The sequence below is a fragment of the Periplaneta americana genome, chromosome 17 (assembly GCF_040183065.1).
Source record: "Periplaneta americana isolate PAMFEO1 chromosome 17, P.americana_PAMFEO1_priV1, whole genome shotgun sequence".
NCBI lineage: Eukaryota > Metazoa > Arthropoda > Insecta > Blattodea > Blattidae > Periplaneta > Periplaneta americana.
Genome location: NC_091133.1, coordinates 17,130,060 through 17,150,954, shown reverse-complemented (window position 1 = coordinate 17,150,954; position 20,895 = coordinate 17,130,060). Strand labels below are relative to the sequence as shown.

At 35.1% G+C, this 20,895-nt stretch overlaps 1 protein-coding gene across 7 annotated transcripts in view; it reads left to right on the top strand.

Annotated features, from left to right (window-relative positions):
* The window catches only part of Sec23 (transport protein Sec23), a 104,750-nt gene that overhangs the window by 79,324 nt on the left and 4,531 nt on the right, over positions 1 to 20,895 (top strand). For 5 of the 7 annotated variants that reach the window (XM_069816653.1, XM_069816656.1, XM_069816652.1 and 2 more), the window contains 2 exons: positions 3,329 to 3,394; positions 5,242 to 5,262. In XM_069816653.1, coding sequence (XP_069672754.1) covers positions 3,329 to 3,394; positions 5,242 to 5,262 — 87 coding nt within the window. The remainder of the gene's footprint in view (positions 1 to 3,328; positions 3,395 to 5,241; positions 5,263 to 20,895) is intronic. The other 2 variants (XM_069816657.1, XM_069816654.1) reach the window with 1 other exon arrangement.

Here is a 20,895-nt window from a genome sequence, read left to right as displayed (position 1 = left end):
TTCATATCAAACCACCCTGATTCACTGCAGTTGTAACAAGTTCCTCGAGGACCATACTCAGTCTAGGTGGGATACACATTCTTCGCATTATACGCAACATACTGTGGTAACATTTTTCCTTCTCCTGTGACAGCCATCATAACGATAGTGCTTGATTTTGACGTGTCTAACATCCTCTCTGGATGCTTACAGCCCCTTTTAACTATCACACTAGCATTACTAGGTTTATCACTGAAGCTGGTCTCATAATTGATGAAATTCTGTGAGGAACATCTTGAAGTGTAATATCTAATTGATCGAAGTATTTATTTATTACTTCTTCAGATATTTCTGCTTTAACCGCCTTTATATTTTCGAGTTTTTATTGCAGTACCATCCTTATGATTATTACAGTATATTTAATAGATGAAATTAGTACACCAACAGTTACATTAACAACTATTGGACACCAATGATATTGAAGTTAAGAATATTTAGATTTTGCAAAAGTGGAATTCAACTCATATATAATTCCTCAAGATGAAATAAAACTTAATATATTTCGGCTATTAGACATTGATAATCAAGCAGTATTACCTAAATTCAGAGTATCTTTTTAAAAGAGATTTCATATATCCAGGCCCTGACATATTGTTTGTGAATCTTTTTTTCTAACTATTCTGCTGATCGAAAAATCCTTTAACTACTAACCTAATATACTGCTGGAGTGGAAATCCCCATTCGCCACAAGTTACAGTTCCTTCAATCAGCTGTTTCTCTGCACTTAATACTGTTGGTCGCCCAATGTTCTGAGTTGTCCATTTTCCATTCACAATTTCATTTAATGTAGATTTCAGCATACCATACTTTTCTGTAGCTTGTGTGTACGTTGGTTTAAGTCTTTTAACATCTGAAACTGCCTTTTCCATGGCTTCTGTTTCATATCTTTTCCTCTTCACAGAACCTCTTTTCGTCTTCTTATTTTCTGGCATAGTTCGGTATTAAATCCTGTGAGTGAAATTAAAACAAAACTGCTTTAAATATATACAATAATATAGAAAAAACAATGTAACTGTGTGAATGTGTTAAATTAACTTTAAATTCAGACAAAAATATCTTATCTCCTGTTTAGGTGATTTTCATTACCAGAATGAGTAGACTGTTCTCTCTGCTGATATGTTGACTTGGAGGAACACAACTATTGCCTACTAGTGCCAGCTTCTAAACAGAACAAACCCTCTTCTCTGTGTTACACAGAACATTGGGCAATTCCAATATAAATAAGAAACCAGCTGTGTTTATGTGGTTACCCTCATTTGTTCGGTATTACTGCAGTTTACGTTATTTGAACACTCAGAAACAACAACCATTCACAACCAACAGTAGTCATTTATGGCTATTGGCTTGGTGCTAACATCTCGCACTCCACTCCATTCATTTTGTCACTACTGTTTCTCGCACATTCGACCTTGAGCATAATGGTACTTTGTGTTGCAGTGCAGCATGTTTTTTTAAATATTTTTGATCGTGATAAACAGAAATATCCATGCTGTGATTATGTGGTGAAATTTTAAAGTCCTGATCAATTTGTTATAAAAAAGGATGCAACCATTATGTGATGGCGACAGTATTACATGATGAAGTACGGTATATAGCAAATCGTACAGCTGAGACTCAGATTTATCTCCTACAGCAATTTTTATGTCCATAACTAATTTAATTTCTTACATAGAGATTGGTGAAAAGACTTCAACTCCAAAATAACTTTCAATTTCGAATAAAAAAATTCTATGTACATTATGCAGGTATACCAGCCATTTCGCTGTCTGCTACTGGAACAAAGTATTTTTAATAACTTATCAAGATAGGATTTTTTTACTACTGTATGCCCTTGAGTATCGAAAATGTTAATAATTTGCATTTAGTGTGAATATTTTCAGAATATTAATCGTGTTCTCATTCGTGCATTATATCTCTAAGTCTCTATTTTAATGCAGTCAGTTTGGCACACCCGTTTTATATATTATGAACAGCTGATAGCATAAACAACTAAAGTTGAATTTTTATGTCATTTTGTAATTAACTTCTTGATGGATGCCTTCATTTTATACTAATTCCAAAAGAGTGTTGCACTAACATAGCACAAAGTTTTTTGTCGCATTTCAGAACACAAGACTACAGCGAAAACAAAACAAAAAATCAGCTGGTATGTTCTTACACATAACACTTGATGCATTTGGTATATCTGCCAGGCAATATACTATAGTAGACGAAACAAGACGTGTTCTGTGAAATTATCACACGCAGGGACTATATACCAGTGGATATTGGGGGGGGGGGGAATGAGATTTTAGTCTCAATTGAATTTTTATTTCAGTAAAATCAAACTGAAACAAACTTTGCCCCTCTCGTGTAGCTCAAATCTCAGGTCTCACCTCTCGATCTGTACAAGCTATGCAAAGTGGGACTTTGTTTATAGATAATGTGGTGGTATGGAACTCTCAAAAAAGAAAAGATATTGACTTTATGGGAGTGTAAAGGAGAAAATTATGCATAATTTGTGTCATTGTGCTGCTCTTATAAAATAAAAGTGTAGAACTCTGAATAGTTGAGTTTTGAAGACCGGGCATTTGAAAAACATAAGGATAGGCAGCTGATAAACCTGAGTCAGCAAAGGGTTGAACCTATTCCCCTAGATCTATAGTATAAGCAATGATCTACATGCTGTTAGAGTGCCTTATAAGCTCACTCAGTCCTTCTACATTACCATATACTTAATATTGTTGTTGTTTTCTAATGCCAGGCGTTTGACAATGAAGTCATTTGACCTCTTGCACTCCAATATTTTTCAAAGATATTATCGTGGTCAGCCACTGAAGCACAGATTTTGAGGTGTTCCGAATCCATTTCTTGGTTTGAGTTGCACAATGGGCAGTTAGGGGACTGATATATTCCAATTCTATGCAGGTGTTTGGCCAAACAATCATGGCCTGTTGCCAATCTAAATGCAGCTACAGACGATTTTCGTGGTAAATCGGGAATTAACTGTGGATTATGATGCAGAGAGTTCCATTTTTTCCCTTGAGATTGTGTTATCAAATTTTGTTTGTTGAAGTCTAAGTATGTAGATTTAATAAATCTTTTCACAGAGTAATACGTAGATTTAGTAACAGGTCTGTAAGTAGCAGTGCTGCCCTTCTTTGCTAAAGCATCCATATTCTCGTTTCCCAGGATTCCACAATGGGATGGTATCCATATATACTTAATATACTATCTGAATTTGCTAACCTTTTCAGTAATATTATAATTGTTGTGCAGAATATGTTCTAATTGAGCTGTAATTTTACAGGCTCGATTTCTACTATCAAAAGTCAACCCTTCCCAGACTCACAACAATATGTATGCTTATGGAGGGGTGAGTATTATATTTGTTTGTTTTTCACAGTTACTTGGTATTGCCGTAATTGTTGCATTTGTTTAAGTTATTAATTAAGCAGGCATGAATTTTGTGATGTCAATTTGGTTGTAGTTTACTGCACCTGTGCAAGTCCAGTGATATAATTTCCTGTGCTTTGCCTGGTCAAATTAAGGCTGGTTAGGATAGCAGCACGTGTTTTGGATGATATTTTTAATTGTTGAATGTGTTGCATATTAAAAATTTTCTGACAAGCAAACATTCTTATGGGGACAGACAAAAAACTTATTTTTTTTCTTCCACCATGTTAATAATGTCAAAACAAGTGGTTGTACAAATTTTGGCCACTCAAGCAATTACAAGGGTCGTAAAAAAATAAGTTTCCCTGGGGTCATTTACCAGCAAGAAAACACAATTTCATCGGAAAATTTTATTGTAACAGATACAACTGTTGAGCTATTTTTCAACATATTCCCCATTGGAGTTGAGACATTTGTAATACCATGGGATCGACACAAGGTGCAGACAGCTGTCATACACTGGTTCCGATCGTAGGCAGCAGACTCCTATGACACAGGGATACAAAAGTTGATCTCACGGTATGACAGATGACTCAATTTCATTGGGGAATATGTTGAAAAATAGCTCAACAATTGAATCTTCCCCCCCCCCCAGAATAAGTACGTAGGAAAACAATGTACCATATACCCTTATTCCAGAGAGGGGGTATTCAATTGTATCTGTTCCAATAAATATTTCAACGAAATTGTGTTTTCTTTCTGTAAACGTCCCTAGAGAAACTTATTTTTTTTATGGCTCTTGTAATTGCGCTTTAGTGGCCAAAATTTGTATAAGCACTTGTTTTGACATTGTTAACATGGTGGAAGGAAAAAAAAATCACTTTTTTATCTGTCCCCATGAGAATGTTTGCTTGTGAGTTCGGTCTCAGAATGTTCTCGTATATGAATTTTTCTTAAATTGAAGATTACACTTATACTGTTGATCATGTTGAATTGAAGTTTTATTAGAAATTAATTTCAAAGAAATAGAATGAAGGAATTTAATGATACTATGATTTCTAATAGAGTAAAATAACTCATATGCTGAAAGTATGGAAATTTATGCCATTTGCCACTGTTTTAGTGAATGACAGTTTTTTTATTTTGTGCTTTATTGAGTCAAATATTAAGGAAAAAAATCTGTGACATATTTCTACAAAGTAGGAATAGTGTTGCATATTATTTTAAAGCAGTATCTTTATTTCTGAATTGAAGTAGGCCTACAGGACTTCACTCAATGGACATTTTGAGTTGAACTTCAGGTTCTGGTAACGTGTGCATGCTCTCGACTACAATATGCACAATTGAATCATCTTTTAAATCTCAACTTGTGAAATTGAATAATATACTTGAAATTCGTTAATATTTTCAACAGTAAAAGACACAATATGTTTGTTCAAACTTACTTACATGCTCATGAGAAGAATAATTTTAAGAACTTTCAGAGTTAATAGATTGTTTCATGATTTTTCTGTAATTAGAATGTCATAGTAAATTCTTCACATTTTGTGGAGAGAATGTACCTTCATGAAAAGATAATACATACCATATATATTAGCAGTGCTTTAATTTTTTTTATTTTTATGCAGAACATTTTTTAGATATAAACAAATTCTTCTACCTGCTTAACATTGTTAGATCCTTAATGACATTCATTTTCTTAACTTATAACAAAACGTATCTTGCAAAAAAAAAAAAAAAAAAAAAAATCTTGTTTAATCTAAGAAATGGTCTGGAATGAGAGATATTTTTCAGCAGTTTAATTCTTTTTCTTTTTATTCTCAACAGGCGATGCCGATTCCCAATGCGGTAGTGTTATTTTTTATTCTTACATTTTGGTGGTGGAGGCAAATTATGGATTTATACAAACTTTGTGTTAAATCTCTGTTATCCAACTTGAGGAGCATGTCTAAATTTATACATGGTGTCTTCAGAAATAATATGAAATGTAATAATGGGGAACATGCATGTTTTTTATTTTCCATTAAATATGAATTATTTTATTGGGAATAATGGTATGAACTCCTACTATACACTCTAAAACTTGATAAAAATAATCTTTTGTAATTAAAATACAAATATTTAAATGATATTCCATTGACATGTATAAATTATCCCAGCTATTTATTTGATTTGTGTTGAGTAAAACCTCTTTGCATTTCGTATTTATGTTCCTGCCAGTTAAGTTACGTTTTCGTCAGTTGTCATAGATGAAAATTATTACAATATTTAGTTCTGTTGCATTGTGTGAATTGTGCAAAAACACGTCTGCCTAATCATGTGCCTAGAACTTTTGTTTTTGTAATTCACAATGCACTTGCCACCTTCATAATTACTTAGATATATCCTACAGAATTAATTTTTTCGGCTAGTAGTGTTTACAGAATTAAAGAAAAGTAAGTTCTGTAATAGTTTTTCATTACAGCAATAGCCAGAATTAATCATCTTCAAAGAATAGCTAATGTCAGTGCTTACCTTGTGACTTTGGTGCTACAAATTTCAACCGACAAACAAAAATAATTTTCTTTTATAAAGAAAGCTGTCATAGATAAATTGACATACGACAAGCAAAAGTCTGCATCGGTCAGATTTAGTCAGATCTGACTTTGTGTGCTAGCAAAGGAATGATGCAAACAGCATGAAAGTACACACACACACACACACACACACACACACACACACACACACTTTGATATGTATTGTTCATGTTGCTATAGGATACTGGATCAGAAGGAACCTGTGGGGTCTATCGGGCTTAAGTGCAAGACTCCACTGTGATTCCACTTGTTTAGAATTAGGCAGTTATTTTCCGACAATATTATGACCATGTCTAGCAACTCTTGGGATTCCACCTTTAGAACTTCAAGAAAGACTTAAAACTGGAGAATTAATTGGCATTTCCAACCCCAGTTTACGATTAAAAAAGCAAATTTTGAGATCAGTTTTATGTTTAGTGGACAAAAGAAAACTCGTCCCGGGATAAGCATGTACTGTGTTAAAAGTTCAAGGTGGGAAAAATTTGTAGTTTAAAGTGATCGCTATTTGAAATTTCTTCTCAGGAAGACTGGAAAATAGTCTCAAATACTACCATAAACTGGGATGAAGTTGGTGCCCAGATTGATTGCTCACAAAATACAGAGAGTTATTTTGCATTGCTGTATTAGAATTATATCACATGTAATATTTTTCTTTTGAGGAATTGTTAATAAAACATTAAAAATATTTGGAGAAAAGATTGTGAAATTAATGCAATCGTAATGCAGCAAAGTGTAATCATTTTTCAGCAGTCGCGCACTGTCACTGCTGAAGATGGATTTAAAGTCAGGTGTCGGATAGAATTCAGACTGATTCAAGCAGGTGCATACTGATCGGGTACAGACACTGTTTAGTAGACTCCTGACACAGCTGGGCCATCTCCTCACCTGACTATATCCATCCAATGCAGACCTCCTATGGCAAGTTATTGGGTTGTGCACTCTGACTCATTCTTCAACCATTGCTTTTTATCTTGGATACAAGAATAATGAACCATCAAACACAGTAAAACCTCATTTATACATTTTTATATGATCTGAAGAAAAAAAAGCATACGAGAAAAACATATAACTGAAATGACGTTTAATAACATCTGAATTAGCATTTTAAGTCTATATGGGAAGAATGAATTACTGTAAGTCAAGTTAGTAAAATTTTCATAAGGGAAATTTAGAACTCCATAGGCAAGCCCTTTTTGAGTCTATAATACAGTAGGTACAGTACTCAAATTTAGAATACATACTTACTTACTTACAAATGGCTTTTAAGGAACCCGGAGGCTCATTGCCGCCCTCACATAAGCCCGCCATTGGTCCCTATCCTGTGCAAGATTAATCCAGTCTCTATTATCATACCCCACCTCCCTCAAGTCCATTTTAATATTATCCTCCCATCTACGTCTCGGCCTCCCTAAAGGTCTTTTTCCCTCCGGTCTCCCAACTAACACTCTATATGCATTTCTGGATTCGCCCATACGTGCTACATGCCCTGCCCATCTCAAACGTCTGGATTTAATGTTCCTAATTATGTCAGGTGAAGAATACAATGCGTGCAGTTCTGCGTTGTGTAACTTTCTCCATTCTCCTGTAACTTCATCCCGCTTAGCCCCAAATATTTTCCTAAGCACCTTATTCTCAAACACCCTTAACCTATGTTCCTCTCTCAGAGTGAGAGTCCAAGTTTCACAACCATACAGAAGAACTGGTAATATAACTGTTTTATAAATTCTAACTTTCAGATTTTTTGACAGCACACTGGATGATAAGAGCTTCTCAACCGAATAATAACACGCATTTCCCATATTTATTCTGCGTTTAATCTCCTCCCGAGTGTCATTTATATTTGTTACTGTTGCTCCAAGATATTTGAATTTTTCCACCTCTTCGAAGGATAAATCTCCAATTTTTATATTTCCATTTCGTACAATATTCTGGTCACGAGACATAATCATATACTTTGTCTTTTCGGGATTTACTTCCAAACCGATCGCTTTACTTGCTCCAAGTAAAATTTCCGTGTTTTCCCTAATCGTTTGTGGATTTTCTCCTAACATATTCACGTCATCCGCATAGACAACAAGCTGATGTAACCCATTCAATACCAAACCCTGCCTGTTATCCTGAACTTTCCTAATGGCATATTCTAAAGCGAAGTTAAAAAGTAAAGGTGATAGTGCATCTCCCTGCTTTAGCCCGCAGTGAATTGGAAAAGCATCAGATAGAAACTGACCTATACGGACTCTGCTGTATGTTTCACTGAGACACATTTTAATTAATCGAACTAATTTCTTGGGAATACCAAATTCAATCATCATCATCATCATCATATCCCTCACATATTAAACCCTACAGGATCTGTTATGGTCTCATGCCAGCGCTTTCGTGGTCTTCCCAATTTCCTCTTTCCTCTTGGTGCATAAGTAAGAATCTGTTTAGGCCATCTAGTGCGATCCATCCTTTCGACATGTTTTTTTCCACTGAAGTCGATATTGTTGAACAAAATTAACTATAGGATTCATTTTGAGTTCCTGCAATATGTCCACATTTTTATGGTGTTCCAGCAAAGAGCATCCCGCTGTTCGTCTCATGAACCTCATTTCCGCTGTCGTCAGCCTTTGCTCATCAGCTTTTCTGATTGTCCATGCCTCGCCACCATAAGTGAGGACCGGTCGAGCTAGTGTTTTATATACCTTTAGCCTTGTATGTTTCTGAACATGGGAGGATTTGAAGCCAGCGTTAATGACGCCAGTGATTTTTATAAATTTAGATATTTTGTTTGACATATCTTCATCAGTGATGTAAGAGAGGTTATAACCTAAATAGTTAAATGAATTAACACGTTCAATTAAAGTATTATTTATCATGATCTTACTTGGAATTGGGTTCTCTCCCGAAAATGCCATGAACTCTATATTACATTCAAGTCTCATAATATTAAACCAAATTCAATAAGAATATCATATAATACTTCCCTCTTAACCGAGTCATATGCCTTTTTGAAATCTATGAATAACTGATATACTGTACCCTTATACTCCCATTTTTTCTCCATTATCTGTCAAATACAAAAAATCTGATCAATAGTCGATCTATTACGCCGAAAACCGCACTGATGAGCCCCATAATTTCATCTATGTACGGAGTTAATCTTCTCAAAAGAATATTGGGCAAAATTTTGTACGACGTCAACAAAAGTAATATTCCTCGAAAGTTACCACAGTTGGTTTTGTCCCCCTTTTTAAAAATAGGTACAATTATGGACTCCTTCCATTGTTCTGGTACAATTTCCTTTCCCCAAATTGCAAGTACAAGTTTATAAATTTCGCTATATAATGCACTTACACCCTCTTGTATTAATTCTGCTGGAATTTGATCGATACCTGGAGACTTGTACTTTTTCAGATTTTCTATCACAATTTGGACTTCTGAAAGTGTGGGTTCGGGTATAAATGGCTCAGCAGTTTGTATTTCAATTTCGTCCCGATCATTTCTACTTGGCCTATGTACATTTAGTAGTTGCGCAAAATAGTTTTTCCATCTGTTTAGGATTGATGGAGAGTCTTTAGAATACATATTCTTAAAGAAAAAATATTATTTGTAGGAAATCTAACCAGCTGATTAGAGCCAAAGCTGGCTGATATATTTCAGCTCCAATCCAGAAAATTTTACGAAGTTGACTTACCTTGTTCTTACTGTATGATCTTCATTTAATAACATATGATTATTTTACAAAAAAAAAAAAAAAAGTAAGTTATTTTGGACTGCTTGCTCCTAATGAATAAACCATGCCCTCAAATTGTGATATCTGTTCCATAATTTGTTCAGTTACATCATGATGTGTTGTAAAACATTTCACTGTTTTAAAAGCAGTAACAACATCAGTAAAGGGCATAGGCAAGCATGGGCAGTTTCGAATTTCTACCAATTTTGGAGTGAGCCACATCTTTACAATGAATATGTACTGTTTTTTCGCATTCTTACATTTTCACTGTAAACTTAATTTCCAGCAAAATCGATTTAGAACATATACCATATTTTCTCGAATAAGTTGCACATCTCACTTTTGAAAGGCCAACAAATAAAAAACCATAATAATACTTACTTATGGCTTTTGAAGAACCCGGAGGTTCATTAGTGTCCTCACATAAGTCCACCATCAGTCCCTATCCTGAACAAGATTAATCCAGTCTCTACCATCATATCCCACCTCTCTCAAATCCATTTTAATATTATCCTCCCATCTACGAGGCGTGTTCTTAAACTAAGTTCCAAAAGGGTGTAGTAAGTAAATGGGAAGATATTTACAAATCATTTTTGTTGCATTGTATTCCCCACACTTCAATTACTTTTCAACTTAATCTCCACCATTATTGAAGCATTTATCGACATTTATCGAGTCGTGGCACAACTCTTTCTTTCCCCTCATTGTAGAATTCACCCGCCTGCGATGCGAACCACTCCCGCACTGCTGTTTTCACTTCATCGTCGCCATCAAAACGTCCACCGAGGAACTTCTTGAGGTGCAGGAAGAGAGAAAGTCACTCGGAGCCAAATCCGGGCTCTAGAGGGGATGGTCAGTTTGTTCCCAGGCAAATTTCGAGATGAGATTTTGAGTGTCTCATGAGCTGTGTGTGGCTGAGCATTGTCATGAAGCAACATAACTCCATCGGTCAGCATCCCATGTCTCTTGTTCTGAATTGTGCGATGGAGCTTCTTCAAGGTCTGACAATAGGTTTCTCTATTAATGGTTTCACCCCAAGGCAAGAATTCGATGAGTAGGACTTCTTTTCTGTCCCAAAAAACAGTGCACATGATCTTGTGTGTTGACATGGTTTGTTTGAATTTCTTTTTCCTTGGTGATGCAGTGTGCCTCCATTCCATGAACTGCTGCTTCGATTCAGGTGTCATGTGAGACACCCAAGTCTCGTCACCTGTCACGATATGATCAAGAAACTCATCACCTTGCTCACTGTAACGTGTGAGAAAGCTCAATGCACTGGAAGCTCGTTTGGTTTTGTGTTCCTCGGTGAGCATCTTGGGTACCCATCGTGAGCACAATTTTCGATATCGTAATTGATCTGTCACAATTTTGTAGAGAACACTCTGCGACATTTATGGAAAATTCAAGGAAAGCGAAGAAATTGTGAACCTCCTGTCTTCATGAATTTTTTCATCGACAGCACGCACCAAATCGTCATTGATCAAAGATGGCCGGCCGGTACGCTGCTCGTCATGCACAGAGACGTGGCCCTCGTTGAACTTCCTAACCCATCTCCTGACCATTCCATCACTAATGGCATCATCACATACACCTCACAAAGTTGACGATGAATGTCAGCTGGTTTGATTTCCTCGCATTCAAGAAACGGATAACAGACCGCATCTCACAGTTGGCGGGGTGCTCTATCACTTTACACATTTCAACTGATCACAACTAACCACACACACGGACTGAAGCTCTGAAACTGCATGCACAGCTTGCCTGAGGACTGAAGAAGAAAACACGCATGCGCAAATAACGATTGCAGCGATATGACGGCTATAATTGAAAACGGAACTTACTCTAAGAACACGCCTCGTATGTCTCGGCCTCCCCAAAGGTCTTATTCCCTCCGATCTCCCAACTAACACTCTATATGCATTTCTGGGTTCGCCCATACATGCTACATGCCCTGTCCACCTCAAACGTCTGGATTTAATGTTCCTAATTATGTCAGGTGAAGAATAAAATGCATGCAGTTCTGCGTTATGTAACTTCATTCTCCTGCAACTTCATCCCTCTTAGCCCCACATATTTTCCTAAGCACCTTATTCTCAAACACCCCTAACCTCTGTTTTCCTCTCAGAGTGAGAGTCAAGTTTCACAGAACTGGTAATATAATTGCTTTATAAATTCTAACTTTCAGCTTTTTTGAGAATAGACTGGATGATAAAAGCTTCTCAACCAAATAATAACACGCATTTTCCATATTTATTCTGTGTTTAATTTCCTCCCGAGTATCATTTATAGTTGTTACTTTGCTCCAAGATATTTGAATTTTTCCACCTCTTCAAAGGATAAATTTCCAATTTTTATATTTCTATTTCGTACAATATTCTGGTCACGAGACATAATCATATACTATATCTTTTCGGGATTTACTACCAAACCTATCTCTTTACTTGCTTCAAGTAAAGTTTAAAATTCCCATATTTTCCCTAATCGTTTGTGGATTTTCTCCTAACATAATCACATCATCCGCATAAACAAGAAGCTGATGGTAACCTGTTCATTTCCAAACCCTCTCTGTTATCTTGGACTTTTCTACTGGCATATTCTAAAGCGAAGTTAAAAAGTAAAGATGATAGTGCATCTCCTTGCTTTAGCACACAGTGAATTGGAAAAGCATCAGACAGAACTGGTCTATACGGACTCTGCTGTACATTTCACTGAGACACATTTTAATTAATCGAACTAGTTTCTTGGGAATACCAAATTCAATAACAACATTATATAAAACTTCTCTCTTAACCGAGTCATATGCCTTTTTGAAATCTATGAATAATTGATGCACTTTACCCTTATACTCCTATTTTTTCTCCAATATCTGCTGAATACAAAAAATCTGATCAATAGTCGATATATTACTCCTAAAACCACACTGATGATCCCCAATAATTTTATCTACATATGGAGCTATTCTTCTCAGAAGAATATTGGACAAAATTTTTAATGATGTCAACAAAAGTGGTATTCTTCGAAAGTTACTACAATTAGTCTTGTCCCCCTTTTTAAAGATAGGTACAATTATGGACTCTTTCCACTGTTCTGATACAATTTCCTTTTCCCAAATTGTAAGCTTATAAATTTCACTAGATAATGCGTTTCCACCCTCTTGTATTAATTCTGCTGGAATTTGATTGTAATTTTTTAGCTTTTCTATTGCAATTTCGACTTCAGAAATTGTGGGCTCAGGTATAAATGGCTCAGCAGTTTGTATTTGAATTTCATCCCGATCATTTCTATTTGACCTACGTACATTTAGTAGTTGCCCAAAATAGTTTTTCCATCTGTTCAGGATTGAATGAGAATCTGCAAGCAAGTCACCATTCTCATCCTTGACCAGATTTACTCTTGCCTGATATCCATTCTTAAATTCCTTTATGCCCTATATAAATCTCTGCTAATGTTTTTTACTGGAAGCAAGGAAAGAGATAGGTTTGGAAGTAAATCCCGAAAAGACAAAGTATATGATTATGTCTCGTGACGAGAATATTGTACGAAACGGAAATATAAAAATTGGAAATTTATCTTTTGGAGAGGTGAAGTTCAAATATCTTGGAGCAACAGTAACAAATATAAATGATACTCGGGAGAAAATTAAACACAGAATAAATATGAGAAATGCCTGTTATTATTCGATTGAGAAGCTTTTATCATCCAGTCTGCTGTCAAAAAATGTGAAAGTTAGAATTTATAAAACAGTTATATTACCGGTTGTTCTTTATGGTTGTGAAACTTGGACTCTGACTTTGAGAGAGGAACATAGGTTAAGGGTGTTTGAGAAATAAGGTGCTTAGGAAAATATTTGGGGCTAGGAGGGATGAAGTTACAGTAGAATGGAGAAAGTTACACAATGCAGAACTGCACGCATTGTATTCTTCACCTGACATAATTAGGAACATTAAATCCAGACGTTTGAGATGGGCAGGGCATGTAGCACGTATGGGCGAATCCAGAAATGCATATAGAGTGTTAGTTGGGAGGCCGTAGAAAAAGACCTTTAGGGAGGCCGAGACGTAGATAGGAAGATAATATTAAAATGGATTTGAGGGAGGTGGGATATGATGATAGAGAATGGATTAATCTTGCTCAGGATAGGGACCAATGGCGGATTTATGTGAGGGCGGCAATGAACCTCTGGGTTCCTTAAAAGCCAGTAAGTAAGTAATGTTTTTACTCTTATTACTTGTTTCTACGTCATTGTGTTTTTCCTTCAAGTAATCTCTTTTTTTTTTTATTCCCAAGTGTACGACTTGCTTCCCATCTTTCAGTGAAATGATGATGATGATGATGATAATAATAATAATAATAATAATAATAATAATAATAATAAACAGTAAATAAATAAATAAAAATAAAACAAACACAAATTACAAAAATAAAGCTTTCAACAATGTACTCACGACAGATTAAAAACAATTAAATACAAATTCAGTTCAGTTAACAATAAATAAATAAATACATTTTATCTGGAACAGGAACATTTCAAATTCATCCTATGTGCATGCACTGCAAACATGTCATTTGTCTTGTTTAATTGACCGTTTACACAACGTCCTGCAATATTAATAGCACTCATCACGATTTCCGTGTTCCTTCACATCTTTGATAATTTTTCCGCTGCAGGTGAAGGATTGCAATCTCATACCTTTAGTGGTATTCATTTTCAGAATTGAAAATATAAGATGCACAAATTATACACTTATCATACTTGAATTTGATTCTGACAAATGTACTCCTAATCGAAACACCATTTAACAATGTTAACAATTGAAATACCCTCGCAGGAAGATAATGGGATGTGTTACCGCCCTAGGAGTTGTAGGCAATGTTGCATATTTCATTTCGAATAACTCGTGCACCTATATTTTTTTACTTGTATATTTCGGAAAAAGGTGCACGGTATATTCGAAAAAGTACAGTAAATTATGTTCTGTATCTCCTGAGGTCTAAATTACAATCGTATAAGGGCAAAATACAGATAAACAGAAAACGTATATTCAAAATAAAGTGACATGAAAAGTATAAGAATTTTGCCAGGACCTCAGAAAAATGAATAAGTGTGAAAAATGCATAAATGTGAAATATATAATCGATGTTTTAATGTAATCATCTTGAGTTAAACAGTAACCAACTAGAGCCTAAAAGAAATAAAATTATTTACAGTCATTCACAATCAGAGGTATTTTGATTAAATCGTGTAATCTTCACCCCTAATTAAGACACACAGGATATACTCAAAAGTTGTAAAAATATAAAAATGGCACATGTTCCCTATTATTCATATTATGAGGTCTGATATGTATTCGTAAGCCATAACTTCTGAACAAATTATCACCATAAACTCTGTAAGAATAATAATCATTCTTTACACACACACACACACAAACTCTCTCTCTCTCTCTCTCTCTCTCTCTCTCTCTCTCTCCCACTCTCTCCCCCCCTCTCCCCCTCCCTCCCTGGTGCCATATACATTGAAGCACTTTAAAAATTTTTATTTTTTTTTATAGCAAAGGTGAAAATATTACTCCCAGTACTTCATAGTGTAAAACAAGTTGGATAATAAGGATTTGGATAGGGTGATGTACCAGTGGTTGACATTTACGAAATTTTTCACTTTTAATATAATTGAATGGTTATTTCAAAGTAACATTAAAAAATCTGAAAGAGCAAAATATTCTATAAAAAGCATAAGAAGTAGTTTTTCACCAATATCTGAACTACCTATTTCTGAAATTGAACACTAAGTTCACCATCCTAATAACTCAGATATAACAGATAGAAAAGTAAGGAAAATACCAATGTAACTATATAGTCATAAAGATAATAAAAGTTTGGCATAATGCTGGTATGGCTGGAGTATATCTTCCATGCTTCGCCATCAATTCAGGAATTTATTTTCATAAGTTAGGTGGTTACCTTAAGGTTCTCTTTAAAAAATCAACCTTCATATTCTTGCCTCCGATAGAAATGCTGTTTGTTAGTGAGCTGAACACAATATTGATATTGTCATTTGTTCTAAACAGCATATAACTTTCATTACAGTTTCTTAAAGCCATTACTTGTATTCCATCATTTGGAAACTTTTTGTAAGATGCACATATAGCTGCACGATTTTTTTTTTTCCTGAAAAATTTATTAGAACAAAATAGCCCTTTTTCGTCACACATCTATCTCCATTAATTCTCCCTCCTCTTCCTTCAGATAATTGAAGAAAGTTCAAATTATCCAGACTACCAGTTTCCACCATTCCTCACTGGTTTCACAGTCTGTTTCTTTGAAGCATCATGTTTTTTTTCTTTCTCCATTTAATTTTCTTTTTCAAGAATTGTCTGTTCTGCTTTGTCAGGATTTTTTTGTTCTTTTTTTTCGCTTGTAGTCCTCTTTTCTTTGTATTTTCTTTATCTCGTCTTGATTTCCTCCTCCTGCTGAACCTAGTCTAACCATTGCTTTGATGTCGTTGAATATGGTAAATGTTCCTGTTTTCTTACTCCTTTCGCAGATGGAAAATCTTTTGCCCAAGTGACATGATTGCCAAATGAAGTGCTAATCCTTATCTTATTCATAAGAATGAACTGCGGATCATTATTCATTAAACGTCCATTTGATAGCAGTTAATGTTATTGCTCAGCATGACTCTTTGCTTATAGTCAACATGCAACTGTTCTTCATTGGTTGCTATAGTCACTCAACTCATGTGGTACAGTAGAATGCTCATTTTCTGTTACAGTAAAAATAGCTTCAAGTGTAACACTTTTGTCATTGCCTTAAATTCCAGTGCATTTTTTCTTATTTTCTTCCATACATCAGACAGTTCTTAGCTTCTTTTAGTCTTCTCCGAACAGTTCTTTCAGCTTCTCTGAACTGTTGTGCTCTACAAGATTACATCAATAATTCATGCACAAGTTAATGATATTGTATCTTGAACTCTGCTGGTTTCATAAATTTCTCAGTTATCTTCGTTGGTGAGTATTTGCTGACTTTACTTGAAATACACCTAGCATAGTCAATTGCATTAAGGCCAGATGGATAGATCACATTTTCTAAATCCATTTTTTATTATATCTGGAGTTGCTTAATCACAGATTATTACTATTAATGATTTTCCAAGTACAGTTTTGTTTACTACCTTACTGTTACTTTTCTTCCATTGATATACAACATTTTTCCATCCAGATTTATGTGAGTGAAATATTCTCACATTCACAGGCTGTAGAATGTGGGTAGCATTAGGTAAAAGTGAAAATTGTAAAATCTGGCTATATAAACAGAATTTGGCTAAATCGCAGATAGTATATCAATTGGAGTACTAACCACTAGAAATATGTATTGAAAATTCTAGCCTTCAGTCAAGATAGAAAATATTGGCAATGTATTCAAAATAGCACCTGCCATCTAATCTTTCTGAACCAGGCACTACCTAAGTTTGGATCAATGCTTTATTATTATTACTATTATTATCATCATCGTTGTTGTTATTTTGTAATGGAAGAACTGCCATTGCAGTAACAGTTTCTCCAGTGGTTTTAAAATTAACCGAAAGTGAATGGTTTCCTTTTCAATTGTCAATTTTTATTTTATATAGTTTATCAAATGATATGGGTTCAAGAACTTGTCCGGTTTTTAATATTTCTGAAAACCCCTTTAATCGACATTAAAAATTGGATTTTCAAGTTTTGTATATTCAGAACATTTTTACTTTCAAGGTTATTGCAGTTTCTCAAATCATCCCCCCCCCCCCCCCAGTAAAACCCAGGTATGAGCACCATTTTCAGATTTATACTTTCAGATTGACGCTCAGATACCATTTCGTAAATGCTGATAACTACTTTCTTCCAAGAATACTGTCAGTAAAGGAAGTTCCTCTACCACCCTCCCATATAGTGTCGAGAGCAGTCTCAATGCTTTTTGCTTCATAGCAGAACTTTTTTTGTATGAGCATGAACCGAGCTCACTGATAAATTTTTAATATGAATTGCAAATTCATTGATAAATGTTCTTTTTCCTTAAAAAGAACAGCTTGAGGTCCCAATTTGCATGTCATAGAAACCTTACCATTTGTTTCATTGAACAGTGTGCTTCCTATGTCAGGGGCATGATTTGCGTGTAATTAATCTTATCTATGGAAGAAAAAAAATGGCGGCATATAAGCTTGCTTTTATAATTAGGCTGTTATATGATTTGGAGGGATACCAGTAATTGGAACACACTAATGGTCGAACACCGAAATAAGTATACAACTATACTGGCTCCAAATAACACATTTTCCCTAAAAATATTTGTAATTCACTTAAATAAGCATCTCTTCAAAGCACAAATAAATGAACAATTATTGTTAATTTGCATGATTTTTTATACTTGGAGTGTGTGTATAATTGAACATCTTTAAAAAGATACAGTAAGAATTTTGTTTATCATGGATGGCATGCGACCTTTTAATCTCTGTGGTATCCAAAGAGTCAGAATGTTGACAGAAATGTTTATTAACTCAATATAAATAAATTATAACAATAAGAAAGTCTCTTCCTATTTCTTAATCTCAATCCCTTGTTCAGAAGTTTGCATGTTCTTCTTAAAACATCAATTACATACTCAAATGACAAATTATTCTGACAGTAGTGAAGCAGGTTGACTAACCTTCAGATTATCGAATTACAAATAGCTCTGTGGAGAAAAAGCAGAATTTATCACAAATCTTATCAAATGGAGATAAACTGATAATGTTCAACCACTGGCAACAATTCAGCTACTTGTACTATCACCCTATATGATTAATGTGCACATTGTAACCATTGCAAGTCAGAGCTCGTTTTTTTCAGTAATTCGGTGCAAAGCTTTGCTCTCTCTACTTGCTGTTTATGCTTCTGTGTGGTTTTTAGAATTTCCACTTGAAAATAGCAGTGAAATCTATCTATGCTTTGTAATTATATTCTTGCTGAGTTCATTATTGGCTTAGTGACGATACAAATATTATACGAGGGAGATCCAGGAAATAACGACCGTTTTGTTGTAATAATTAAAAAAATATATATTTATTTGAAAAAACAAAGTCTGTTACATAACTGAAGCTTCCTTTACTTCTCTACATAATCACCACCTACATTTAAACATTTGTCATATCTGTTCACTAGCTTTAGAATTCCCGTGTTATACTCCTCTGCCGCCAGTTCATTAAGCCAGGTGTTCACTGTCTTCTTCAACTCTTCGTCACTTCCAAAACGCCTACCACCCAGAAAGTCTTTCAGCTTAGTGAAAAGGTGAAAATCGCTAGGAGCAAGGTCTGGACTATAGGGCGGATGATCAAAGATTTCCCAACCGAATTGATCCAGCAATTCTCGAGTTGAAGCAGCAGTGTGCGGGCGGGCGTTGTCGTGAAGAAGCACAACTCCTCTCGAAAGCATTCTTCGCCTCTTGTTTTGGATGGCTCGCCGTAGTTTTCGTAAAGTCTCACAATAACGATTTGCATTGATCGTAGTGCCTTTTGGCATGAAATCCAGCAAAAGAACACCTTTGCGATCCCAAAAGACAGTAGCCATGACTTTTTGTGTTGAGAGAGTCTGTTTGAATTTTCTCGGTTTCTTGGGTGATGAGGGATGATGCCACTGACGTGATTGGCGCTTGGTCTCTGGGGTGTTGTGAGACACCCAGGTCTCATCACCAGTCACAATTTGATCAAGAAAGGCGTCTCCATCTGTGTGATATCACATCAAGAATGTCAATGCTGAGGCCATTCTCTGAGTTTTGTGTTGGTCACTCAGTTGCCATGGAACCCATCGTGCACAGATTTTGTGGTAGCCAAGATGTTGCGACACAATTTCACCAAGCAAAGAACGAGAAATGTCAGGAAAGGCAATATGCAATTCGTCGAGTGATGTGCACCTGTCTTGCAAGATTCTGTCGTTCACTTAGTCTTCAGGTCTTCTGTGATGAGTGATGGGCGTCCGGGTCGAGTTTCATCGTGGACATTTGTTCGCCCATTGTTGAACATTTCGCACCATTTTCTCACATTTCTTTCATTCATTACAGTATCACCATACACTTCTTTCAATTGCCGGTAAATTTCTGCAGTTTTCAAATGTCGGGCATTCAAAAATCGAATCACACTCCTCACCTCACAGTCGGTGGGATTATCAATCACGTCGTTCATTTTGAAGTAACACAAAATGCACAATGGCGACTTGTTGCAACCAGTACTCACAACATTATGAGAACACATGTTAAGGAAGCCAGTTGACCTTCAAACGAGGAAGGGGAGTCAGCTGCGCGGCGGGTATGCGCGAACAGTCGTTATTTCCTGGATCCCCCTCGTAATAATATTTCTTTCTAGGATGTTGAACCCTTCACTTCATAAATTTTATGTAAATCCTTGTCACATCACTAATGCTTTAAAGTTTCGTAGAATTTGAATATTACCTATAAGTATATATCTTACATTTATGATTTCAAAAGTCATAGGATGAAATTATGCTATATATTATGGCTGAATATATTGTGGCATGTATGGATTACTGTAATTTATTAAAGATTAACCACCTTGGATTAATTAAATTTATTTGCAAGAAAACAAAAATAAAAGATGCATGTTCATTCTTGTTCTTGCATGTCTTTTCTGTGCAATTTGGCCTCAAGCATTTGGAATTAATTGTATTTTAAGAGTAGGCTAGATTTTGTTTTGTTGCAGCTGTATTATATTTGCTTGCCAAGATCTAATTGCTAAATTTTTAACATGAATTGAACATATTTTTAACATGACTAAATAAAATGTTACTTAGTTTTATGATTGCATGTTTTGGGGAAGGCAGAGGTTATTTAGACTACAATCCCGAAAGAAAGGAAATGTACATCATAATTTATATATAACGATATAAAATACCAGAAGCGAATATAAAACAAGGTTTGCAGTGTACATAGTATACAGTAGTTAAAATAAAGTTCTTCTAAGAAAAAGTAACATGATTGGAACAATCAGAAAGAAAAATTTGGAAATGAAACTTCTGAATATAAGAAGACATTTATAAAAACATAGTCCACTAGTCTAAGATTTGTACATTACTAATTTATTTCAATTATCTTAAAATTCATAAATATGTCAAAGTACTTGAAATCTTAATTGCTTGCAAAAAAAAATGAAATCTTAATTGCTTG